At 46.2% G+C, this 20,726-nt stretch overlaps 1 protein-coding gene across 1 annotated transcript in view; it reads right to left on the bottom strand.

The window, feature by feature from the left end:
• Positions 1-20,726, bottom strand: part of LOC135054675 (zinc finger protein 271-like) — a 132,971-nt gene that overhangs the window by 75,311 nt on the left and 36,934 nt on the right. Inside the window, exon 6 of the mRNA XM_063957925.1 lies at positions 17,663-19,036. Within this exon, the coding sequence (XP_063813995.1) occupies positions 17,663-19,036 (1,374 nt within the window). The remainder of the gene's footprint in view (positions 1-17,662; positions 19,037-20,726) is intronic.

Consider the following 20,726-nt stretch of genomic DNA (forward strand, 5'->3'; position numbering starts at 1 on the left):
GGGACTTAGGGGAGAAGAAGTGAACTCACCTGCGTGCAGGATGGATTGGCTTCTTAGGCTACTGGACACCATTAGCTCCAGAGGGATCGAACACAGGCCCAGCCATGGAGTCCGGTCCCGGAGCCGCGCCGCCGACCCCCTTGCAGATGCCGAAAAGTGAAGAGGTCCAGAAACCGGCGGCAGAAGACTTTTCAGTCTTCATGAGGTAGCGCACAGCACTGCAGCTGTGCGCCATTGTTGTCACACACTTCACACCAGCGGTCACTGAGGGTGCAGGGCGCTGTGGGGGGCGCCCTGGGCAGCAATGAAATACCTATACTGGCTAAAAGATACATCACATATAGCCCCTGGGGCTATATGGATGTATTTAACCCCTGCCAGGTCTCAGAAAAACGGGAGAAGAAGCCCGCCGAAAAGGGGGCGGGGCCTATTCTCCTCAGCACACAGCGCCATTTTCCCTCACAGAAATGCTGGTGGGAAGGCTCCCAGGCTCTCCCCTGCACTGCACTACAGAAACAGGGTTAAAACAGAGAGGGGGGGCACTTATTTGGCGATATGATTATATATATTAAGATGCTATAAGGGAAAAACACTTATATAAAGGTTGTCCCTGTATAATTATAGCGTTTTGGTGTGTGCTGGCAAACTCTCCCTCTGTCTCTCCAAAGGGCTAGTGGGGTCCTGTCCTCTATCAGAGCATTCCCTGTGTGTGTGCTGTGTGTCGGTACGTGTGTGTCGACATGTATGAGGACGATGTTGGTGAGGAGGCGGAGCAATTGCCTGTAATGGTGATGTCACTCTCTAGGGAGTCGACACCGGAATGGATGGCTTATTTAAGGAATTACGTGATAATGTCAACACGCTGCAAGGTCGGTTGACGACATGAGATGGCCGGCAAACCAATTAGTACCTGTCCAGGCGTCTCAAACACCGTCAGGGGCGTTAAAACGTCTTTTTACCTCAAACGGACACTGACTCCAGTGTCGACGGTGAAGAAACAAACGTATTTTTCTTTTAGGGCCACACGTTACTTGTTAAGGGCAATGAAGGAGGTGTTACATATTTCTGATACTACAAGTACCACAAAAAAGGGTATTTTGTGGAGTGTAAAAAAACTACCTGTAGTTTTTCCTGAATCAGATAAATTAAATGAAGTGTGTGATGATGCGTGGGTTTCCCCCGATAGAAAATTATTGGCGGTATACCCTTTCCCGCCAGAAGTTAGGGCGCGTTGGGAAACACCCCTTAGGGTGGATAAGGCGCTCACACGCTTATCAAAACAAGTGGCGGTACCGTCTCCAGATAGGGCCGCCCTCAAGGAGCCAGCTGATAGGAGGCTGGAAAATATCCTAAAAAGTATATACACACATACTGGTGTTATACTGCGACCAGCGATCGCCTCAGCCTGGATGTGCAGCGTTGGGGTGGCTTGGTCGGATTCCCTGACTGAAAATATTGATACCCTTGACAGGGACAGTATTTTATTGACTATAGAGCATTTAAAGGATGCATTTCTATATATGCGAGATGCACAGAGGGATATTTGCACTCTGGCATCAAGAGTAAGTGCGATGTCCATATCTGCCAGAAGTTGTTTATGGACACGACAGTGGTCAGGTGATGCAGATTCCAAACGGCACATGGAAGTATTGCCGTATAAAGGAGAAAAAGACAACGTCTTTTCAGCCTCAGTCCTTTCGTCCCCATAAGGGCAAGCGGTCAAAAGGCCAGTCATATCTGCCATGGGATAGAGGAAAGGGAAGAAGACTGCAGCAGGCAGCCCATTCCCAGGAACAGAAGCCCTCCACCGCTTCTGCCAAGTCCTCAGCATGACGCTGGGGCCGTACAAGCGGACTCAGGTGCGGTGGGGGGTCGTCTCAAGAGTTTCAGCACGCAGTGGGCTCACTCGCAAGTGGACCCCTGGATCCTACAAGTAGTATCCCAGGGGTACAGATTGGAAGTTCGAGACGTCTCCCCCTCGCAGGTTCCTGAAGTCTGCTTTACCAACGTCTCCCTCCGACAGGGAGGCAGTAGTGGAAACAATTCACAAGCTGTATTCCCAGCAGGTGATAATCAAAGTACCCCTCCTACAACAAAGAAAGGGGTATTATTCCACACTATATTGTGGTACTCAAGCCAGACGGCTCGGTGAGACCTATTCTAAATCTGAAATATTTGAACACTTACATAAAAAGGTTCAAATCAAGATGGAGTCACTCAGAGCAGTGATAGCGAACCAGGAAAAAGGGGACTATATGGTGTCCCGGGACAGATGCTTACCTCCATGTCCCAATTTGCCCTTCTCACCAAGGGTACCTCAGGTTCGTGGTACAGAACTGTCACTATCAGTTTCAGACGCTGCCGGTTGGATTGTCCACGGCACCCCGGCTCCTTACCAAGGTAATGGCCGAAATGATGATTCTTCTTCAAAGAAAATGGACGATCTCCTGATAAGGGCAAGGTCCAGAGAACAGTTGGAGGTCGGAGTAGCACTATCTCAAGTAGTTCTACGACAGCACGGGTGGATTCTAAATATTCCAAAACCGCAGCTGTTTCCGACGACACGTCTGCTGTTCCTAGGGATGATTCTGGACACAGTCCAGAAAAAGGTGTTTCTCCCGGAGAAGAAAGCCAGGGAGTTATCCGAGCTAGTCAGGAACCTCCTAAAACCAGGAAAAGTGTCAGTGCATCATTGCACAAGGGTCCTGGGAAAAATGGTGGCTTCTTACGAAGCGATTCCATTCGGCAGATTTCACGCAAGAACTTTTCAGTGGGATCTGCTGGACAAATGGTCCGGATCGCATCTGCAGATGCATCAGCGGATAACCTTATCGCCACGGACAAGGGTGTCTCTTCTGTGGTGGTTGCAGAGTGCTCATCTGTTAGAGGGCCGCAGATTCGGCATACAGGACTGGGTCCTGGTGACCACGGATGCCAGTCTGAGAGGCTGGGGAGCGGTCACACAGGGAAGAAACTTCCAGGGAGTATGGTCAAGCCTGGAGATGTCTCTTCACATAAATATACTGGAGCTAAGAGCGATTTACAATGCTCTAAGCCTGGCAAAACCCCTGCTTCAGGGTCAGCCGGTGTTGATCCAGTCGGACAACATCACGGCAGTCGCCCACGTAAACAGACAGGGCGGCACAAGAAGCAGGAGAGCAATGGCAGAAGCTGCAAGGATTCTTCGCTGGGCGGAAGATCATGTGATCGCACTGTCAGCAGTGTTCATTCCGGGAGTGGACAACTGGGAAGCAGACTTCCTCAGCAGACACGATCTACACCCGGGAGAGTGGGGACTTCATCCAGAAGTCTTCCACATGATTGTGAACCGTTGGGAAAAACCAAAGGTGGATATGATGGCGTCTCGCCTCAACAAAAAACTGGACAGGTATTGCGCCAGGTCAAGAGACCCTCAGGCAATAGCTGTGGACGCTCTGGTAACACCGTGGGTGTTCCAGTCAGTGTATGTGTTTCCTCCTCTGCCTCTCATACCAAAAGTACTGAGAATTATACGGCAAAGGGGAGTAAGAACGATACTCGTGGCTCCGGATTGGCCAAGAAGAACTTGGTACCCGGAACTTCAGGAGATGCTCACGGAAGATCCGTGGCCTCTACCTCTAAGACGGGACCTGCTTCAGCAGGGACCGTGTCTATTCCAAGACTTACCGCGGCTGCGTTTGACGGCATGGCGGTTGAACGCCGAATCCTAAGGGAAAAAGGCATTCCGGAAGAGGTCATTCCTACACTGGTCAAAGCCAGGAAGGAGGTGACTGCACAACATTATCACCGCATTTGGAGAAAATATGTTGCGTGGTGTGAGGCCAGGAAGGCCCCCACGGAGGAATTTCAATTGGGTCGATTCCTACATTTCCTGCAAACAGGATTGTCTATGGGCCTCAAATTGGGGTCCATTAAGGTTCAAATTTCGGCCCTGTCGATTTTCTTCCAGAAAGAATTGGCTTCAGTTCCTGAAGTCCAGACTTTTGTAAAAGGAGTACTACATATACAGCCCCCGGTTGTGCCCCCAGTGGCTCCGTGGGACCTTAATGTAGTTTTGGATTTTCTCAAATCCCATTGGTTTGAGCCACTCAAATCGGTGGATTTGAAATATCTTACATGGAAAGTAGCCATGCTACTGGCCCTGGCTTCAGCCAGGAGAGTGTCAGAATTGGCGGCTTTATCGTATAGAAGCCCATATCTGATTTTCCATTCGGATAGGGCAGAACTGCGGACGCGTCCTCAGTTTCTGCCTAAGGTGGTGTCAGCGTTTCACCTGAACCAGCCTATTGTGGTGCCTGCGGCTACTAGCGATTTGGAGGATTCCAAGTTGCTGGACGTTGTCAGGGCATTGAAAATATCAAGGACGGCTGGAGTCAGAAAATCTGACTCGCTGTTTATACTGTATGCACCCAACAAGCTGGGTGCTCCTGCTTCTAAGCAGACGATTGCTCGTTGGATTTGTAGCACAATTCAACTTGCACATTCTGTGGCAGGCCTGCCACAGCCTAAATCTGTCAAGGCCCATTCCACAAGGAAGGTGGGCTCATCCTGGGCGGCTGCCCGAGGGGTCTCGGCATTACAACTCTGCCGAGCAGCTACGTGGTCGGGGGAGAACACGTTTGTAAAATTCTACAAATTTGATACCCTGGCTAAAGAGGACCTGGAGTTCTCTCATTCGGTGCTGCAGAGTCATCCGCACTCTCCCGCCCGTTTGGGAGCTTTGGTATAATCCCCATGGTCCTGACGGAGTCCCCAGCATCCACTAGGACGTCAGAGAAAATAAGATTTTACTTACCGATAAATCTATTTCTCGTAGTCCGTAGTGGATGCTGGGCGCCCATCCCAAGTGCGGATTGTCTGCAATACTTGTACATAGTTATTGTTACAAAAAAATCGGGTTGTTATTGTTGTGAGCCGTCTGTTCAGAGGCTCCTACGTTTGTCATACTGTTAACTGGGTTCAGATCACAAGTTGTACGGTGTGATTGGTGTGGCTGGTATGAGTCTTACCCGGGATTCAAAATCCTTCCTTATTGTGTACGCTCGTCCGGGCACAGTATCCTAACTGAGGCTTGGAGGAGGGTCATAGGGGGAGGAGCCAGTGCACACCACCTGATCCTAAAGCTTTATTTTTGTGCCCTGTCTCCTGCGGAGCCACTAATCCCCATGGTCCTGACGGAGTCCCCAGCATCCACTACGGACTACGAGAAATAGATTTATCGGTAAGTAAAATCTTATTTTTACAAAAGCTACCATTACTTATCACATATATATACCCCATGACTAGACTTGTCATATACTACCAAAAAATTCACTAAACATCTCTGATGACCCTTTAACGAAACTGTCCATAAATTCACCACCTTTATAGCAACTCTTCCAAGAAATAGACGGTTGACCATGGAAATAAAGCCCCGGATACTTTCTCATTGACTGAAACTCTTAAATAGTTTTTTTCATTTATTTTAATTACACAAGTCCACCAGTGAAAAAAGCATGGTCTATAACAGGAGCATCCAAACTTTTTCCTTGGACGGCCATACTTAAAAAATGCCTTTGAACGGAGGTTGAGTACTGGCCTTGAAAATGGGGAAAGCCTTGCAAAAGTCTAGAACTCAGGAATTGTTACTAGTTTTTTACTGATTAAAAAAAAACCCACTGACATGACTGAACTTTCAGATAACCCCACCTTTACCCTGCATCAAGACCCTCCTGTAAAACATGAACAGGGGGGCAGCGGTGCTGGGGGGGAAGAATGGTTAGAAGGTTGGAGGAGATTTTAAACTAGGTGCCTGGGGGGGAGGTTTTAGCTAGAAATTACGGGTCATTCAGTAAGAATAGCAGGGGTGGCGTTAGTGAACAAAACGGGGGAGGAGTAGGGGGGAGGAATAGAGCAGACAGCAAGGGTAGTAACATGGGAACTAAAAAGGGTTTTAGAATAACAGTAACCAATCACGATTACGGGTCATCTTTGCTGCATAAGAATTATGATGTTCCTACCATAAGGGGAAATACATATCTCAATTGTATGCATGTAAATGCTAGAAGCCTTACAGGTAAAAAGGGGCAACTAGAAATTTCTCGCAGCAAGCAAGGAATATGATATGATAGGCATTACTGAAACGTGGTGGGACGAATCTCACGATTGGACAGTCAATCTAGAGGGTTACACGATGTACAGGAGAGACAGACTAAATAAACGGGGTGGAGGGGTGTGTCTTTACGTAAAGCCATTTCTAAAACCTGTTATACGGGATGATATTCAAGAAGGGACTGTAAATACTATTGAGACGTTATGGGTAGAAACTGCATGCAGGAGTAAAGGAATAAAGAAGTTATTATTGGGATTATGCTACAGGCTGCCTGGTATTAATGTGTCTGACGAGAAATTGTTACTGAATCAAATTGAAAGAGCAGCAGGAGTAGGAGACATAGTAGTGATGGGAAACTTTAACTATCCCGAGATAAACTGGAAAATCAATTCATGTGATACTGCTAGGGGCTATATGTTTTGAAACACGCTAAATGATAATTACTTAGTTCAATTAATCGAGGAACCAACTAGGTTCAATGCAATCTTAGACCTGGTATTAACTAACAATGGGGAATTGGTAACAAATATTGAAGTAGGAGAGCCCATAGGTAACAGTGACCACAATATGGTCACATTCAATATCTGTTTTTATAAGCAGTCCTATACTGGCTCAACTAGGACTCTAAACTTTAGCAAAGCCAACTTTGACATGATGAAGGAAGCGTTAAGGGACATTGAATGAGAAAATTCTGTTTCATGGAAAAAATACTAGAGAAATGGGATGTATTAAAATCACTGCTAATTAATAATACTCGTAAATGTATTCCCACCAGCAGCAAAAAAAGGAATAAAAATTCCAAACCAATGTGGTTTAACAAAAATATAAAGGAATTAATAGCCAAAAGAGACAAGCATTTAAAAAATACAAATCCGAGGGGGATGCGGAGTCATTTCAGCACTATAAGGACTGTAACAAAATACGCAAAAAAGAAATAAGAGCGGCTAAAGTAGAAACTGAAAAACTAGTAGCAAAGGAAAGCAAAGCAAAGCGAATCCCAAATTTTTGTTTTAAGTACATCAACAGCAAGAGACTAAAGAAGGAGAGTATAGGCCCTTTAAAGGGCAAGAGGGGAGTCTTAATAAAAAATGATAATGACATAGCAAACAAACTAAACAAGTTTTTTTTCAACGGTATTTACCAGAGAGGACCAAATGCTGGGTCCAACAAAAAATCTCAACAAAGATAATGTCCCACTGCTAAATGCTTATTTATGTGAGGAGGTAGTTTGTGACCGATTAAAAAAGTTAAAAATTAAAAAGTCACCTGGTCCCGATGGAATTCACCCGAGGGTTCTTATGGAGCTGCACGCTGAACTAGCAAGACCTCTATTTTTGATCTTCATGGATTCGGTTAAATCGGGTATGAGGGGTCATTCCGAGTTGTTCGCTCGTTGCCGATTTTCGCAACGGAGCGATTAAGGCGAAAATGCGCATGCGCATGGTATGCAGTGCGCATGCGCTAAAGTATTTTAGCACAAAACTTAGTAGATTTACTCACGTCCGAACGAAGATTTTTCATCGTTGAAGTGATCGGAGTGTGATTGACAGGAAGTGGGTGTTTCTGGGCGGAAACTGGCCGTTTTCAGGGAGTATGCGGAAAAACGCAGGTGTGCCAGGATAAAACACGGGAGTGTCTGGAGAAACGGGGGAGTGGCTATCCGAACGCAGGGCGTGTTTGTGATGTCAAACCAGGAACAAAACGGGCTGAGCTGATCGCAGTGTAGGAGTAAGTCTCGAGCTACTCAGAAACTGCTAAGAATTTTCTATTCGCAATTCTGCTAATCTTTCGTTCGCAATTCTGCTAAGCGAAGATACACTCCCAGAGGGCGGCGGCCTAGCGTGTGCAATGCTGCTAAAAGCAGCTAGCGAGCGAACAACTCGGAATGACCCCCATGGTTCCCAAAGACTGGCGTATAGCGGAGGTAGTGCCGATATTAAAAAAGGGGAGCAAAGCTGAACCAGGTAATTATAGACCAGTTAGTCTTACATCTATAGTGGGGAAAGTATTCTAAGGGACAGTATTCAAAAGTTTCTTGAAGCAAATAAGGTCCTTAAAAGGAACCAACATGGATTTGTGAAGGACAGATCATGTCAGACCAACTTACTTGGCTTTTATGAAACAGTAAGTGCGAACCTTGATCAGGGTAAGGAGGTGGATGTAATCTTTTTAGACTTTGCCAAAGCTTTCGACACTGTACCACACATGCGTCTTATCTATAAGCTACAGGAAATAGGGCTAGGGAGCACAATATGCACTTGGGTCAGAAATTGGTTAGATAATAGGGAGCAGCGCGTTGTGGTCAATGGATCATTTTCAAATTGGACTAAAGTACTAAGTGGTGTTCCACAAGGGTCTGTACTCGGACCACTTCGTTCAACATTTTCATCAACGACCGAACAGTAGGTCTAGAGAGCATAGTGTCAATTTTCGCAGACGATAAATTGTGTAAGGTTATAAATACAGAGGGGGATGCGGAGTCTCTTCAGAACGACTTAATTAAACTGGAAGCATTGACAGCAAAATGGAGAATGAGGTTCAACACAGACAAGTGTAAGGTAATGCACTGTGGGGGCAAGACCAAAAATAACACCTACATACTAAATGGGGTAATATCAGGGGATTCTGTACTGGAAAAAGACCTAGGGGTTCACATAGATAACAAATTAATCAGCAGTACCCAAAGTAGGAGTGCAGCAAAGAAGGCTAATAATATATTAGCATGCATAAAACGGGGAATTGATGCAAGGGACAAGAGTATTATACTCCCATTATATAAATCACTAGTGAGGCCACATCTTGAATACTGTGTGCAATTTTGGGCAACATATTACAAAAAGGATATCCTGGAGCTAGAAAAGGTTCAGAGGCTGGCGACCAAACTAATCAAGGGCATGGAGACCCTGGAATACGGAATACGAGGAAAGGCTTGCAAGGCTAGGCATGTTTACATTGGAAAAGAGGAGACTAAGAGGGGACATGATCAACATCTATAAATATATAAGGGGTCAATACACAGAGCTTGGGAGGGACCTGTTTTCTATAAGATCAGCACAGAGGACATGTGGTCACTCGCTTAGGTTAGAGGAGTTTCCGCACATTGAGGCAAAAATTTTTTTTCACAGTAAGGACAATACGTGTTTAGAATTCCCTGCCTGAGAGAGTAGTAATGGCGGACTCAGTCAACACCTTTTATAATGGGTTAGATAAATTCCTATTGGATAAAACTATTCAGGGTTATGGTGCGTAGGCACGCATTATAGTTAATATAACTAGTCCTATAATAAGACTGCATAGGAGACCACAAATAGGTTGACTTCGATGGACAATTGTCTCTTTTCAACCTTAGTTACTATGTAACATGAAGGTTAAAGTGGGGACCTTCATCCATTCACACCAGGCCACATAAGATTTCCACACTGATACCTTTTGGCTGATGCAGGCCACCTAACATTCATTGTGGCCTTTTTCCACTTATCTGAAAACATTTTGGATTTGAGTAACCAAGCTGTCATAACTAGATGTGGTAACGCTGATTGTAGGAATCTCCCCTGTATTAAGGGACCAGGCCATGCAAGAGCCTGCAACCTGCACAGCAGATCCAAATGCCAGACCCTTTATGGCTAACCTAAAGCAATAAGAATTACATTATCCTTACTTTTTTCATGACCTTCTGCAGCATGGTAAATGAGGGGATAATCCCAAAAGACCATCACTATATCAACTAATACCAACTCCGGATCTCTTATCCTGGTACAGTAATGTCTTACTTTGAAGTTCAATGTGGACACTATCATATTAATATCTGGTTGAACCCATTTGTCCACTATCTGTTGGAAAACATCTGGATGGAGTGATCATTCCCCCAAATGTAGGTTCTGTCTGCTGAGATAGTCCATTGCCCAATGCTCCCCTCGGGAAAATACAAAGCGGCGAGAGCCCGCACATTCCTCTCCACTCGTAGGAAGATCCATGAGGTCTCCGTGATCTGGGCAATCTTGGTATCCACCTGGTGGTTCAAATATGATATTATAATAGCAATGTCTAAATGAACTTTAGACTGTTTGACCTTTTATCTAGACTTGAGGAACTGGTCTATGTAAAGGGAATTTTGGGCACTGAAGACCAGCCTAAAGTTTCAGAACATGGATATTGAGTAAAGACTCTTCGAGCAACCACCTGCCCTGAAACATGTAATGTCATTCTGACATTACAAAAGAATGACCTGTTAGGTTGCTACAACAGTGAACAGAATGAAATACAGATTACAGATGAAGATGGGACCTGTATCATCTGCATAAAATCTTTATCTGGAACTTCTGAGAGTGAAATTGGGCAAAATGATTTGCCTGATAAGTGAAGACCATCTTGCCCAATGCCTTTATGCAATGAAGTACTAACATACGTCTCTTTTTCAGGAGCTATTTTACCATTTTTTGTAAGAAGGGAATCTTGCTTCCAAAAGGAAAAACCCTCGAGTCTGATTTTGAACAGCTTGCCCAGGAAAATCCAGAACTAGACTTGATTATTTAAACAATATATTACCCAACCATGGGAAACCAACTCTTGTTCAACAGAATCTCTGTAGAAACTACTTTTATTAAACCTCAGCAAGGACTCCAACACCTTGGTAAAGCCACTGAGTGCAGTGACCCAAAAGACCCGTCCGGTCTCTGACCAAGGAAAAGGTTTCAATAAAATTTCACACCTCTCTGCAGGCAGGCACAGGGACAATTCCTGCTGAAACTTCTGAATTGCCTCTTGTAAAGCCAGATACTTTCTTGGATCAACCGAACTGGTAGAAGATCTATAATATAAAACCATGTAACTATACCTCTTAACAAGGATCTGAAGTAGATTCTAACCACTTGTCCCTGGATCATAACAGATGAGCTTTCACCAAGGGCTTCTCTTGATGGGCTACCTTCTCATCATGATGTCTAATATCTGTGTGTTGGTCTGGGGCCTGTTTGGCTGTCTGACCAATCTGGCATGCCCCAACTATGGTATACTAAAGTTCTGGGCTTGAAAAGAACAAAATTGGTCAGCTAAAGGCCCCCTGCCCCTGGGACTAGAAAAATGGAGGGAAAGAACTCACCCACCCCCTATTAGCCAAAGAGGAAAGAATAAAACGTAAAAAACTCCCGAATTCTTAACAAGCTGGAGTGCCACTCAGAACACTAGCTTTACTCGGGCACCAAAAACTGGTGTCAGAAGGACCGGTCGCATATATGATGAGGAGCTTGAGTTAACTTCAGTTTCTCTAACGTCCTAAGTGGATGCTGGGGACTCCGTAAGGACCATGGGGAATAGCGGCTCCGCAGGAGACTGGGCACATCTAAAGAAAGCTTTAGGACTATCTGGTGTGCACTGGCTCCTCCCCCTATGACCCTCCTCCAAGCCTCAGTTAGATCTCTGTGCCCGAACGAGAAGGGTGCACACTAGGGGCTCTCCTGAGCTTCTTAGTGAAAGTTTTAGATTAGGTTTTTTATTTTCAGTGAGACCTGCTGGCAACAGGCTCACTGCATCGAGGGACTAAGGGGAGAAGAAGCGAACTCACCTGCGTGCAGAGTGGATTGGGCTTCTTAGGCTACTGGACATTAGCTCCAGAGGGACGATCACAGGCCCAGCTTGGATGGGTCCCAGAGCCGCGCCGCCGGCCCCCTTACAGAGCCAGAAGGCAGAAGAGGTCCGGAAAATCGGCGGCAGAAGACGTCCTGTCTTCAACAAGGTAGCGCACAGCACTGCAGCTGTGCGCCATTGCTCTCAGCACACTTCACACTTCGGTCACTGAGGGTGCAGGGCGCTGGGGGGGGCGCCCTGAGACGCAATAAAAACACCTTGGATGGCAAAAAATACATCACATATAGCTCCTGGGCTATATGGATGCATTTAACCCCTGCCAGAATCCATAAAAAAGCAGGAGAAAAGTCCGCAAAAAAGGGGCGGAGCCTATCTCCTCAGCACACTGGCGCCATTTTCCCTCACAGCTCAGTTGGAGGGAAGCTCCCCTGGCTCTCCCCTGCAGTCACTACACTACAGAAAGGGTTAAAAAAAGAGAGGGGGGCACTAATTAGGCGCAGTATTAACTATACAGCAGCTATAAGGGGAAAAACACTTATATAAGGTTATCCCTGTATATATATATAGCGCTCTGGTGTGTGCTGGCAAACTCTCCCTCTGTCTCCCCAAAGGGCTAGTGGGGTCCTGTCCTCTATCAGAGCATTCCCTGTGTGTGTGCTGTATGTCGGTACGTTTGTGTCGACATGTATGAGGAGAAAAATGATGTGGAGACGGAGCAGATTGCCTGTAATAGTGATGTCACCCCCTAGGGGGTCGACACCTGAGTGGATGAACTGTTGGAAGGAATTACGTGACAGTGTCAGCTCTGTATAAAAGACAGTGGTTGACATGAGACAGCCGGCTACTCAGCTTGTGCCTGTCCAGACGTCTCATAGGCCGTCAGGGGCTCTAAAGCGCCCGTTACCTCAGATGGCAGATATAGACGCCGACACGGATACTGACTCCAGTGTCGACGGTGAAGAGACGAATGTGACTTCCAGTAGGGCCACACGTTACATGATTGAGGCAATGAAAAATGTTTTACACATTTCTGATAATACGAGTACCACCAAAAAAGGGGTATTATGTTCGGTGAGGAAAAACTACCTGTAGTTTTCCTGAATCTGAGAAATTAAATGAGGTGTGTGATGATGCGTGGGTTTCCCCCGATAACAACGGATAATTTCTAAAATGTTATTGGCATTATATCCTTTCCCGCCAGAGGTTAGGGTGCGTTGGGAAACACCCCCTAGGGGGGATAAAGCGCTCACACGCTTGTAAGGGCTCTACCTTCGCCTGAGTTGGCCGCCCTTAAGGATCCTGCTGATAGAAAGCAGGAGGGTATCCTAAAAGGTATTTACACACATACTGGTGTTATACTGCGACCAGCAATCGCCTCAGCCTGGTTGTGCAGTGCTGGGTTGGCGTGGTCGGATTCCCTGACTGAAAATATTGATACCCTAGATAGGGACAGTATATTTTTGCCTATAGAGCATTTAAAAGATGCATTTTTATATATGCGTGATGCACAGCGGAATATTTGCCGACTGGCATCAAGTCTAAGCGCGTTGTCCATTTCTACCAGTAGAGGGTTATGGACACGTCAGTGGTCAGGTGATGCGTATTCCAAACGGCATTTGGAAGTATTGCTTTATTAAGGGAGGAGTTATTTGGGGTCGGTCTTTCAGACCTCGTGGCCACGGCAACAGCTGGGAATTCCACGTTTGTACCCCAGGTCGCCTCTCAACATGAGAAGATGCCGTATTATCAGGCGCAGTCTTTTCGTGGACAAGCGGGCAAAAGGTTCCTCATTTCTGCCCCGTGACAGAGGGAGAGGAAAAAGGCTGCAGAAATCAGCCAGTTCCCAGGAACAGAAACCCTCTCCCGCCTCTGCCAAGCCCTCAGTATACGCTGGGGCTTTAACAAGCAGAATCAGGCACGGTGGGGGGCCCGTCTCAATGAATTTCAGCGCGCAGTGGGCTCACTCGCAAGTAGACCCCTGGATCCTTCAGGTGATATCTCAGGGGTACAAATTAGAATTCGAGACGTCTCCCCCTCGCCGTTTCCTAAAGTCGGCTTTACCGATGTCTCCTTCTGACAGGGAGACAGTTTTGGAAGCCATTCACAAGCTGTATTCCCAGCAGGTGATAATCAAGATACCCCTCCTGCAACAGTGAACGGGGTATTATTCCACACTGTTGTGGTACCGAAGCCGGACGGCTCGGTGAGACCGATTCTAAATCTAAAATCTTTGAACACTTACGTACAGAGGTTCAAATTCAAGATTGAGTCACTCAGAGCAGTGATTGCGAACCTGGAAGAAGGGGACTACATGATGTCTCGGGACATCAAGGATGCTTACCTTCATGTCAAAATTTACCCTTCTCACCAAGGGTACCTCAGGTTTATGGTACAGAACTGTCACTATCAGTTCAGACGCTGCCGTATGGATGGTACACGGCACCCCGGGTCTTTACCAAGGTAATGGCCGAAATGATGATATTCCTTCGAAGGAAGTGAATTTTAGTTATCCCTTCCTTGGACAATTCCCTGATAAGGGTAAGATCCAGGGAACAGTTGGAGGTCGGTGTAGCACTATCTCAGGTAGTGTTGCGGCAGCTCGATTGGATTCTCAATATTCCAAAATCGCACCTGGTTCCGACGACGTGTCTTCTGTTCCTAGGGATGATCCTGGACACAGTCCAGAAAAAGGTGTTTCTCCCGGAGGAGAAAGCCAGGGAGTTATCCGAGCTAGTCAGGAACCTCCTAAAACCAGGCCAAGTCTCAGTGCATCAATGCACAAGGGTTCTGGGTAAAATGGTGGCTTCCTACGAAGCAATCCCATTCGGCAGATTCCACGCAAGAACTTTCCAGTGGGACCTGCTGGACAAATGGTCCGGATCGCATCTTCAGATGCATCAGCGGATAACCCTGTCACCAAGGACAAGGGTGTCCCTCCTGTGGTGGGTGCAGAGTGCTCATCTTCTAGAGGGCCGCAGATTAGGCATTCAGGACTGGGTCCTGGTGACCACTGATGCCAGCCTGCGAGGCTGGGGAGCAGTCACACAGGGAAGGAATATCCAGGGCTTATGGTCAAGCCTGGAGACATCACTTCACATAAATATCCTGAAGCTAAGGGACATTTACAATGTTCTAAGCTTAGCAAGACCTCTGCTTCAAGGTCAGCCGGTGTTGATCCAGTCGGACAACATCACGGCAGTCACCCACGTAAACAGACAGGGTGGCACAAGAAGCAGGAGGGCAATGGCAGAAGCTGCAAGGATTCTTCGCTGGGCGGAAAATCATGTGATAGCACTGTCAGCAGTATTCATTCCGGGAGTGGACAACTGGGAAGCAGACTTCCTCAGCACGACCTCCACCCGGGAGAGTGGGGACTTCACCCAGAAGTCTTCCACATGATTAAAAACTCGACAGGTATTGCGCCAGGTCCAGGGACCCTCAGGCAATAAGCTGTAGACGCTCTAGTAACACCGTGGGTGTACCAGTCAGGGTATGTGTTCCCTCCTCTGCCTCTCATACCCAAGGTACTGAGATTGATAAGATGGAGAGGAGTAAGCACTATGTTCGTGGTTCCGGATTGGCCAAGAAGGACTTGGTAACCGGAACTTCAAGAGATGCTCACGGAGGATCCGTGGCCTCTACCTCTAAGAAGGGACCTGCTCCAGCAAGGACCCTGTCTGTTCCAAGACTTACCGCGGCTGCGTTTGACGGCATGGCGGTTGAACGCCGGATCCTGAAGGAAAAAAGGCATTCCGGATGAAGTCATCCCTATCCTGATCAAAGCCAGGAAGGATGTAACCGCAAAAACATTATCACCGCAATTGGCGAAAATATGTTGCGTGGTGCGAGGCCAGTAAGGCCCGACGGAGGAAATTCAACTGGGTCGATTCCTACATTTCCTGCAAACAGGAGTGTCTATGGGCCTGAAATTGGGGTCCATTAAGGTTCAAATTTCGGCCCTGTCAATTTTCTTCCAAAAAGAACTAGCTTCAGTCCCTGAAGTTCAGACGTTTGTAAAAGGGGTACTGCATATACAGCCTCCTTTTGTGCCTCCAGTGGCACTTTGGGATCTCAATGTAGTTTTGGGTTCCAAAAGTCACATTGGTTTGAACCACTTAAATCTGTGGAGTTAAAATATCTCACATGGAAAGTGGTCATGCTGTTGGCCCTGGCCTGGGCCAGGCGCGTGTCAGAATTGGCGGCTTTATCCTGAAAAAGCCCTTATCTGATTTTCCATTCGGACAGGGCGGAATTGAGGACTCGTCCTCAGTTTCTCCCCAAGGTGGTTTCAGCGTCTCACCTGAACCAACCTATTGGTGGTGCCTGCGGCTACTAGGGACTTGGAGGCCTCCAAGTTGCTAGACGTTGTCAGTGCCCTGAAAATATATGTTTCCAGGACGGCTGGAGTCAGGAAATCTGACTCGCTGTTTATCCTGTGTGCACCCAACAAGCTGGGTGCTCCTGCTTCTAAGCAGACTATTGCTCGTTGGATTTGTAGTACAATTCAGCTTGCACATTCTGTGGCAGGCCTGCCACAGCCAAAAATCTGTAAATGCCCACTCCACAAGGAAGGTGGGCTCATCTTGGGCGGCTGCCCGAGGGGTCTCGGCTTTACAACTTTGCCGAGCAGCTACTTGGTCAGGAGCAAATACGTTTGTAAAATTCTACAAAATTGATATCCTGGCTGAGGAGGACCTGGAGTTCTCTCATTTGGTGCTGCAGAGTCATCCGCACTCTCCCGCCCGTTTGGGAGCTTTGGTATAATCCCCATGGTCCTTACGGAGTCCCCAGCATCCACTTAGGACGTTAGAGAAAATAAGAATTTACTTACCGATAATTCTATTTCTCATAGTCCGTAGTGGATGCTGGGCGCCCATCCCAAGTGCGGATTGTCTGCAATACTTGTACATAGTTATTGTTACAAAAATCGGGTTATTATTGTTGTGAGCCATCTTTCAGAGGCTCCTCTGTTATCATGCTGTTAACTGGGTTCAGATCACAGGTTATACGGTGTGATTGGTGTGGCTGGTATGAGTCTTACCCGGGATTCAAAATCCTTCCTTATTGTGTACGCTCGTCCGGGCACAGTATCCTAACTGAGGCTTGGAGGAGGGTCATAGGGGGAGGAGCCAGTGCACACCAGATAGTCCTAAAGCTTTCTTTAGATGTGCCCAGTCTCCTGCGGAGCCGCTATTCCCCATGGTCCTTACGGAGTCCCCAGCATCCACTACGGACTATGAGAAATAGAATTATCGGTAAGTAAATTCTTATTTTTCAAGGTGCCCCAGCTCCTCACACCACACACAATACCTATTGTGTCGAGTCTCCCACATGGATAAAAGAGAGGTTTTTTTAATTATTTTTTTTATTACAGCTCTCACATAGATTGACCCTCCCTCAATTGGAGTTGGTTGTACCCCTGTCCCAACTTATTAAATCTTCTTTAGTTGCTGCAATTAAGACCACAGTCAAAACAAATTAATTCCTTAGGTTTGGCCAAAATGTTGTGAAGAGATATAACCGATATCTAACAGAATAAGTAGATTGCAATAATATCCATACATGTACATTCTGTTCCAGTGTTAGGTCGATGGCGAAAATTTCCCCTATGTCAGTGTAAGGCAACGACTTGAGTTTTAAATTGTCCTCTATAACGGATAGGTGAGGATAATGGGCCAGATGTACTAAGCCTTGAAAAGTGATAAATATCACGGTGATAAAGTACCAGCCAATCGGCTCCTAACTGTCATTTTTCAAACACAGCCAGTGACATGGTAGTTAGGAGCTGATTGGCTGACAGTTTATCACTGTGAAATGTATCACTTTTCAGGCTTAGTACATCTCCCCCCCAATACACCTTTGAGAATATACTCCGTACTTGAATCGCAAATTTTTATATCAATGCCTTTCATAATATATATTGCTGCAACCGTCTTTCATATCAGTGAGCTAATTGATATTGTTTTCATTTTGTGTGAATTTTCTGATGTCTAACCAGATCTGATCTATGTGTAAAACATCTCCCACACTCAGAGCATGGAAATGGCCTCTCACCTGTGTGACATCTCTGATGTGCAGCAAGATCTGATTTCTGTGTAAAACATTTCCCACACTCAGAACACGGAAATGGCCTCTCTCCTGTGTGATTTCTCTGATGTGTAACAAGAGCTGATTTACGTGTAAAACATTTCCCACACTCAGAGCATGGAAATGGCTTCTCACCTGTGTGATTTCTCTGATGTGTAACAAGAACTGATTTACGTGTAAAACATTTCCCACACTCAGAGCATGGAAATGGCCTCTCTCCTGTGTGCTTTCTCTGATGTGTAACAAGAGCTGATTTACGTGTAAAACATTTCCCACACTCAGAGCATGGAAATGGCTTCTCACCTGTGTGAGTTCTCCAATGTTTAACAAGATATGATTTCTGTGTAAAACATCTCCCACACTCAGAGCACAGAAATGGCCTCTCACCTGTGTGAGTACTCTGATGTGTAACAAGAGCTGATTTACGTGTAAAACATTTCCCACACTTAAAGCATGGAAATGGTCTCTCACCTGTGTGAGTTCTCCGATGTTTAACAAGATATGATTTCTGTGTAAAACATCTCCCACACTCAGAGCATGGAAATGGCCTCTCACCTGTGTGACATCTCTGATGTGCAGCAAGATCTGATTTCTGTGTAAAACATTTCCCACACTCAGAACATGGAAATGGCCTCTCACCTGTGTGACGTCTCTGATGTGCAGCAAGATCTGATTTCTGTGTAAAACATTTTCCACACTCAGGACAAGGAAATGGCTTCTCACCTGTGTGACGTCTCTGATGTGCAGCAAGATCTGATTTCTGGGTAAAACATTTCCCACACACAGAACATGAAAATGGCTTCTCACCTGTGTGACTTCTCTTATGTATAACAAGTTTCGACTTCTGTGTAAAACATTTCCCACATTCAGAGCATGGAAATGGCTTCTCGCCTGTGTGAATTCTCTGATGTTCAACAAAATTTGCTTTATATTTAAAACATTTCCCACACTCAGAGCATGAAAATTGTGTCTTACTTGTGTGATTCTCCTGTCTAACAAAGACTGACTGATTATTACTGGATTTAACAAAATCAAGAGCGGGAAAGACTGTAGCATCTGTAGAAGCTGTCCTATGTGCACCAACATCTGAATTAATGGGACACTCCTCATGGTTAGAGGGATCAGATGATATATCTGCACTGGTAGGTACTGGATGTATAATTGTGGTAATGGGGTTTTCTGCTGCAGAATACCATGAGATGTTCTCTTCTAATTTCAAATCTGGAAACAAAGTTAGATGTTCCTCCGAGGTATTCCTGCCTCTCTGTCCATCTGCTGGAAGAAAAAATATGGATTTTTTTTTCTTTTTTTATTATTATATATAATACAACTGTTGAACAGGTAAAACATTAGCTTAATATGTAACACAACAGATCACCCAGCACAGTGCATAGACCTAAATGCAGACACTGGCAAGTAACATTTCTCTGGGCTGGTAACACATAGTGACATCACGTGAGGGAGAGGGCAGGAGTATAATATGGACTGATGGCTCCTGATGTAGGAGATACACTAGAGAGTGTGGAGAGGAGACTGGTCAGATCTCTGGGCTGGTAACACACAGTGACATGATGTGAGGGGGAGAGCAGGAGTATAATAGGGGCTGATGGCTCCTGATGTATGAGATACACCAGAGAGTGTTGGGAGGAGACTGGTCAGATCTCTGGGCTGGTAACACACAGTGACATGACGTGAGGGGGAGAGCAGGAGTATAATAGCGGCTGATGGCTCCTGATGTATGAGATACACCAGAGAGTGTGGAGAGGAGACTGGTCAGATCTCTGGGCTGGTAACACACAGTGACATGATGTGAGGGGGGGAGCAGGAGTATAATAGGGGCTGATGGCTCCTGATGTACGAGATACACCAGAGAGTGTGGGGAGGAGACTGGTCAGATCTCTGGGCTGGTAACACACAGTGACATGATGTGAGGGGGATGTGACGGAACGCACCCATCCAGCGTCATGTCATGTATTTTTGGCCAGCCTGGTCCTGTGCTTCAGTAGTGAACGGCAGAATGCCGGAGATAATGGTATGTTATCCTTTATAACACCCGGCTGATATTCGCATCTGAGCTGTATACCCCATATTACTGTATGCAGCGGACATAACAGGACTGTATGTTGGACAAGAATAAGATGTTATACTGAACAAGCCAAGAAGGTGATTTTGCTAGGTACCAGACGTGTGCCTGCGGTGGGAAATAGTCCCATGTATATATGTTATGCCTATCATGGAATATATCCCTGAGCCTGATATGTGTCTGTCACATGAATGTACTGTTTATTGCATGGGTGTAATATTTTCTTGTCCTGTGTGGGCCCAGCCAGGGAGCTATCATGAAAGTTATAAACAGGAAGTGCAGGGCTTACCCCTCTCTGTCGCAGCCCCCCCTTCACTGAAAACAGCAGTCAGCTGAAGGGCTTGTGACATCACAAATGACTACACGGGGTTAATTGTGACTCATTTCACTATACCAATGTGAACTACCCCCTTATCAGCATAATTACCTGTCCTTTATTCGAACAGGGCTCTTTCTAGACTTAGTTACTCCAAAGACACAGGGGGTCCCCTGGTGTCCCTGGACACATTTAAATATTAGGATTGAAAATCCAACCAATCCCAGAGAGAGAATTGTCTCCTAACTCCACAAGCATCAGAGGTTTTAAAAGGTCACGCGGAATGGCTTTTGGTCAGTTAGAGTGAAGCTCCTGCCTTGTGAGGAGTTTTGGAACGAGGCTGTTGCCAGTAGTCGAGAGATCCTGTCAGCCCATTTGTCTGGAGACCTGGCTCTGCGGAGAGGGTCCAGTAACGCAGCCAAGCGTATTGATCCCACAGAAGCTATCCTAGGTAACTGGCTTAAGTGTGCCAGCAGGAGCTGGGTGACTTTTCCAGCTTACCATACTCGTTAGAGTAGTGGATTCACACAGACCACGTGGCCGGGAGCAGCAAGACAGACATCATC

The sequence above is a fragment of the Pseudophryne corroboree genome, chromosome 3 (genome assembly GCF_028390025.1).
Source record: "Pseudophryne corroboree isolate aPseCor3 chromosome 3, aPseCor3.hap2, whole genome shotgun sequence".
NCBI classification, from domain to species: Eukaryota; Metazoa; Chordata; class Amphibia; order Anura; family Myobatrachidae; genus Pseudophryne; species Pseudophryne corroboree.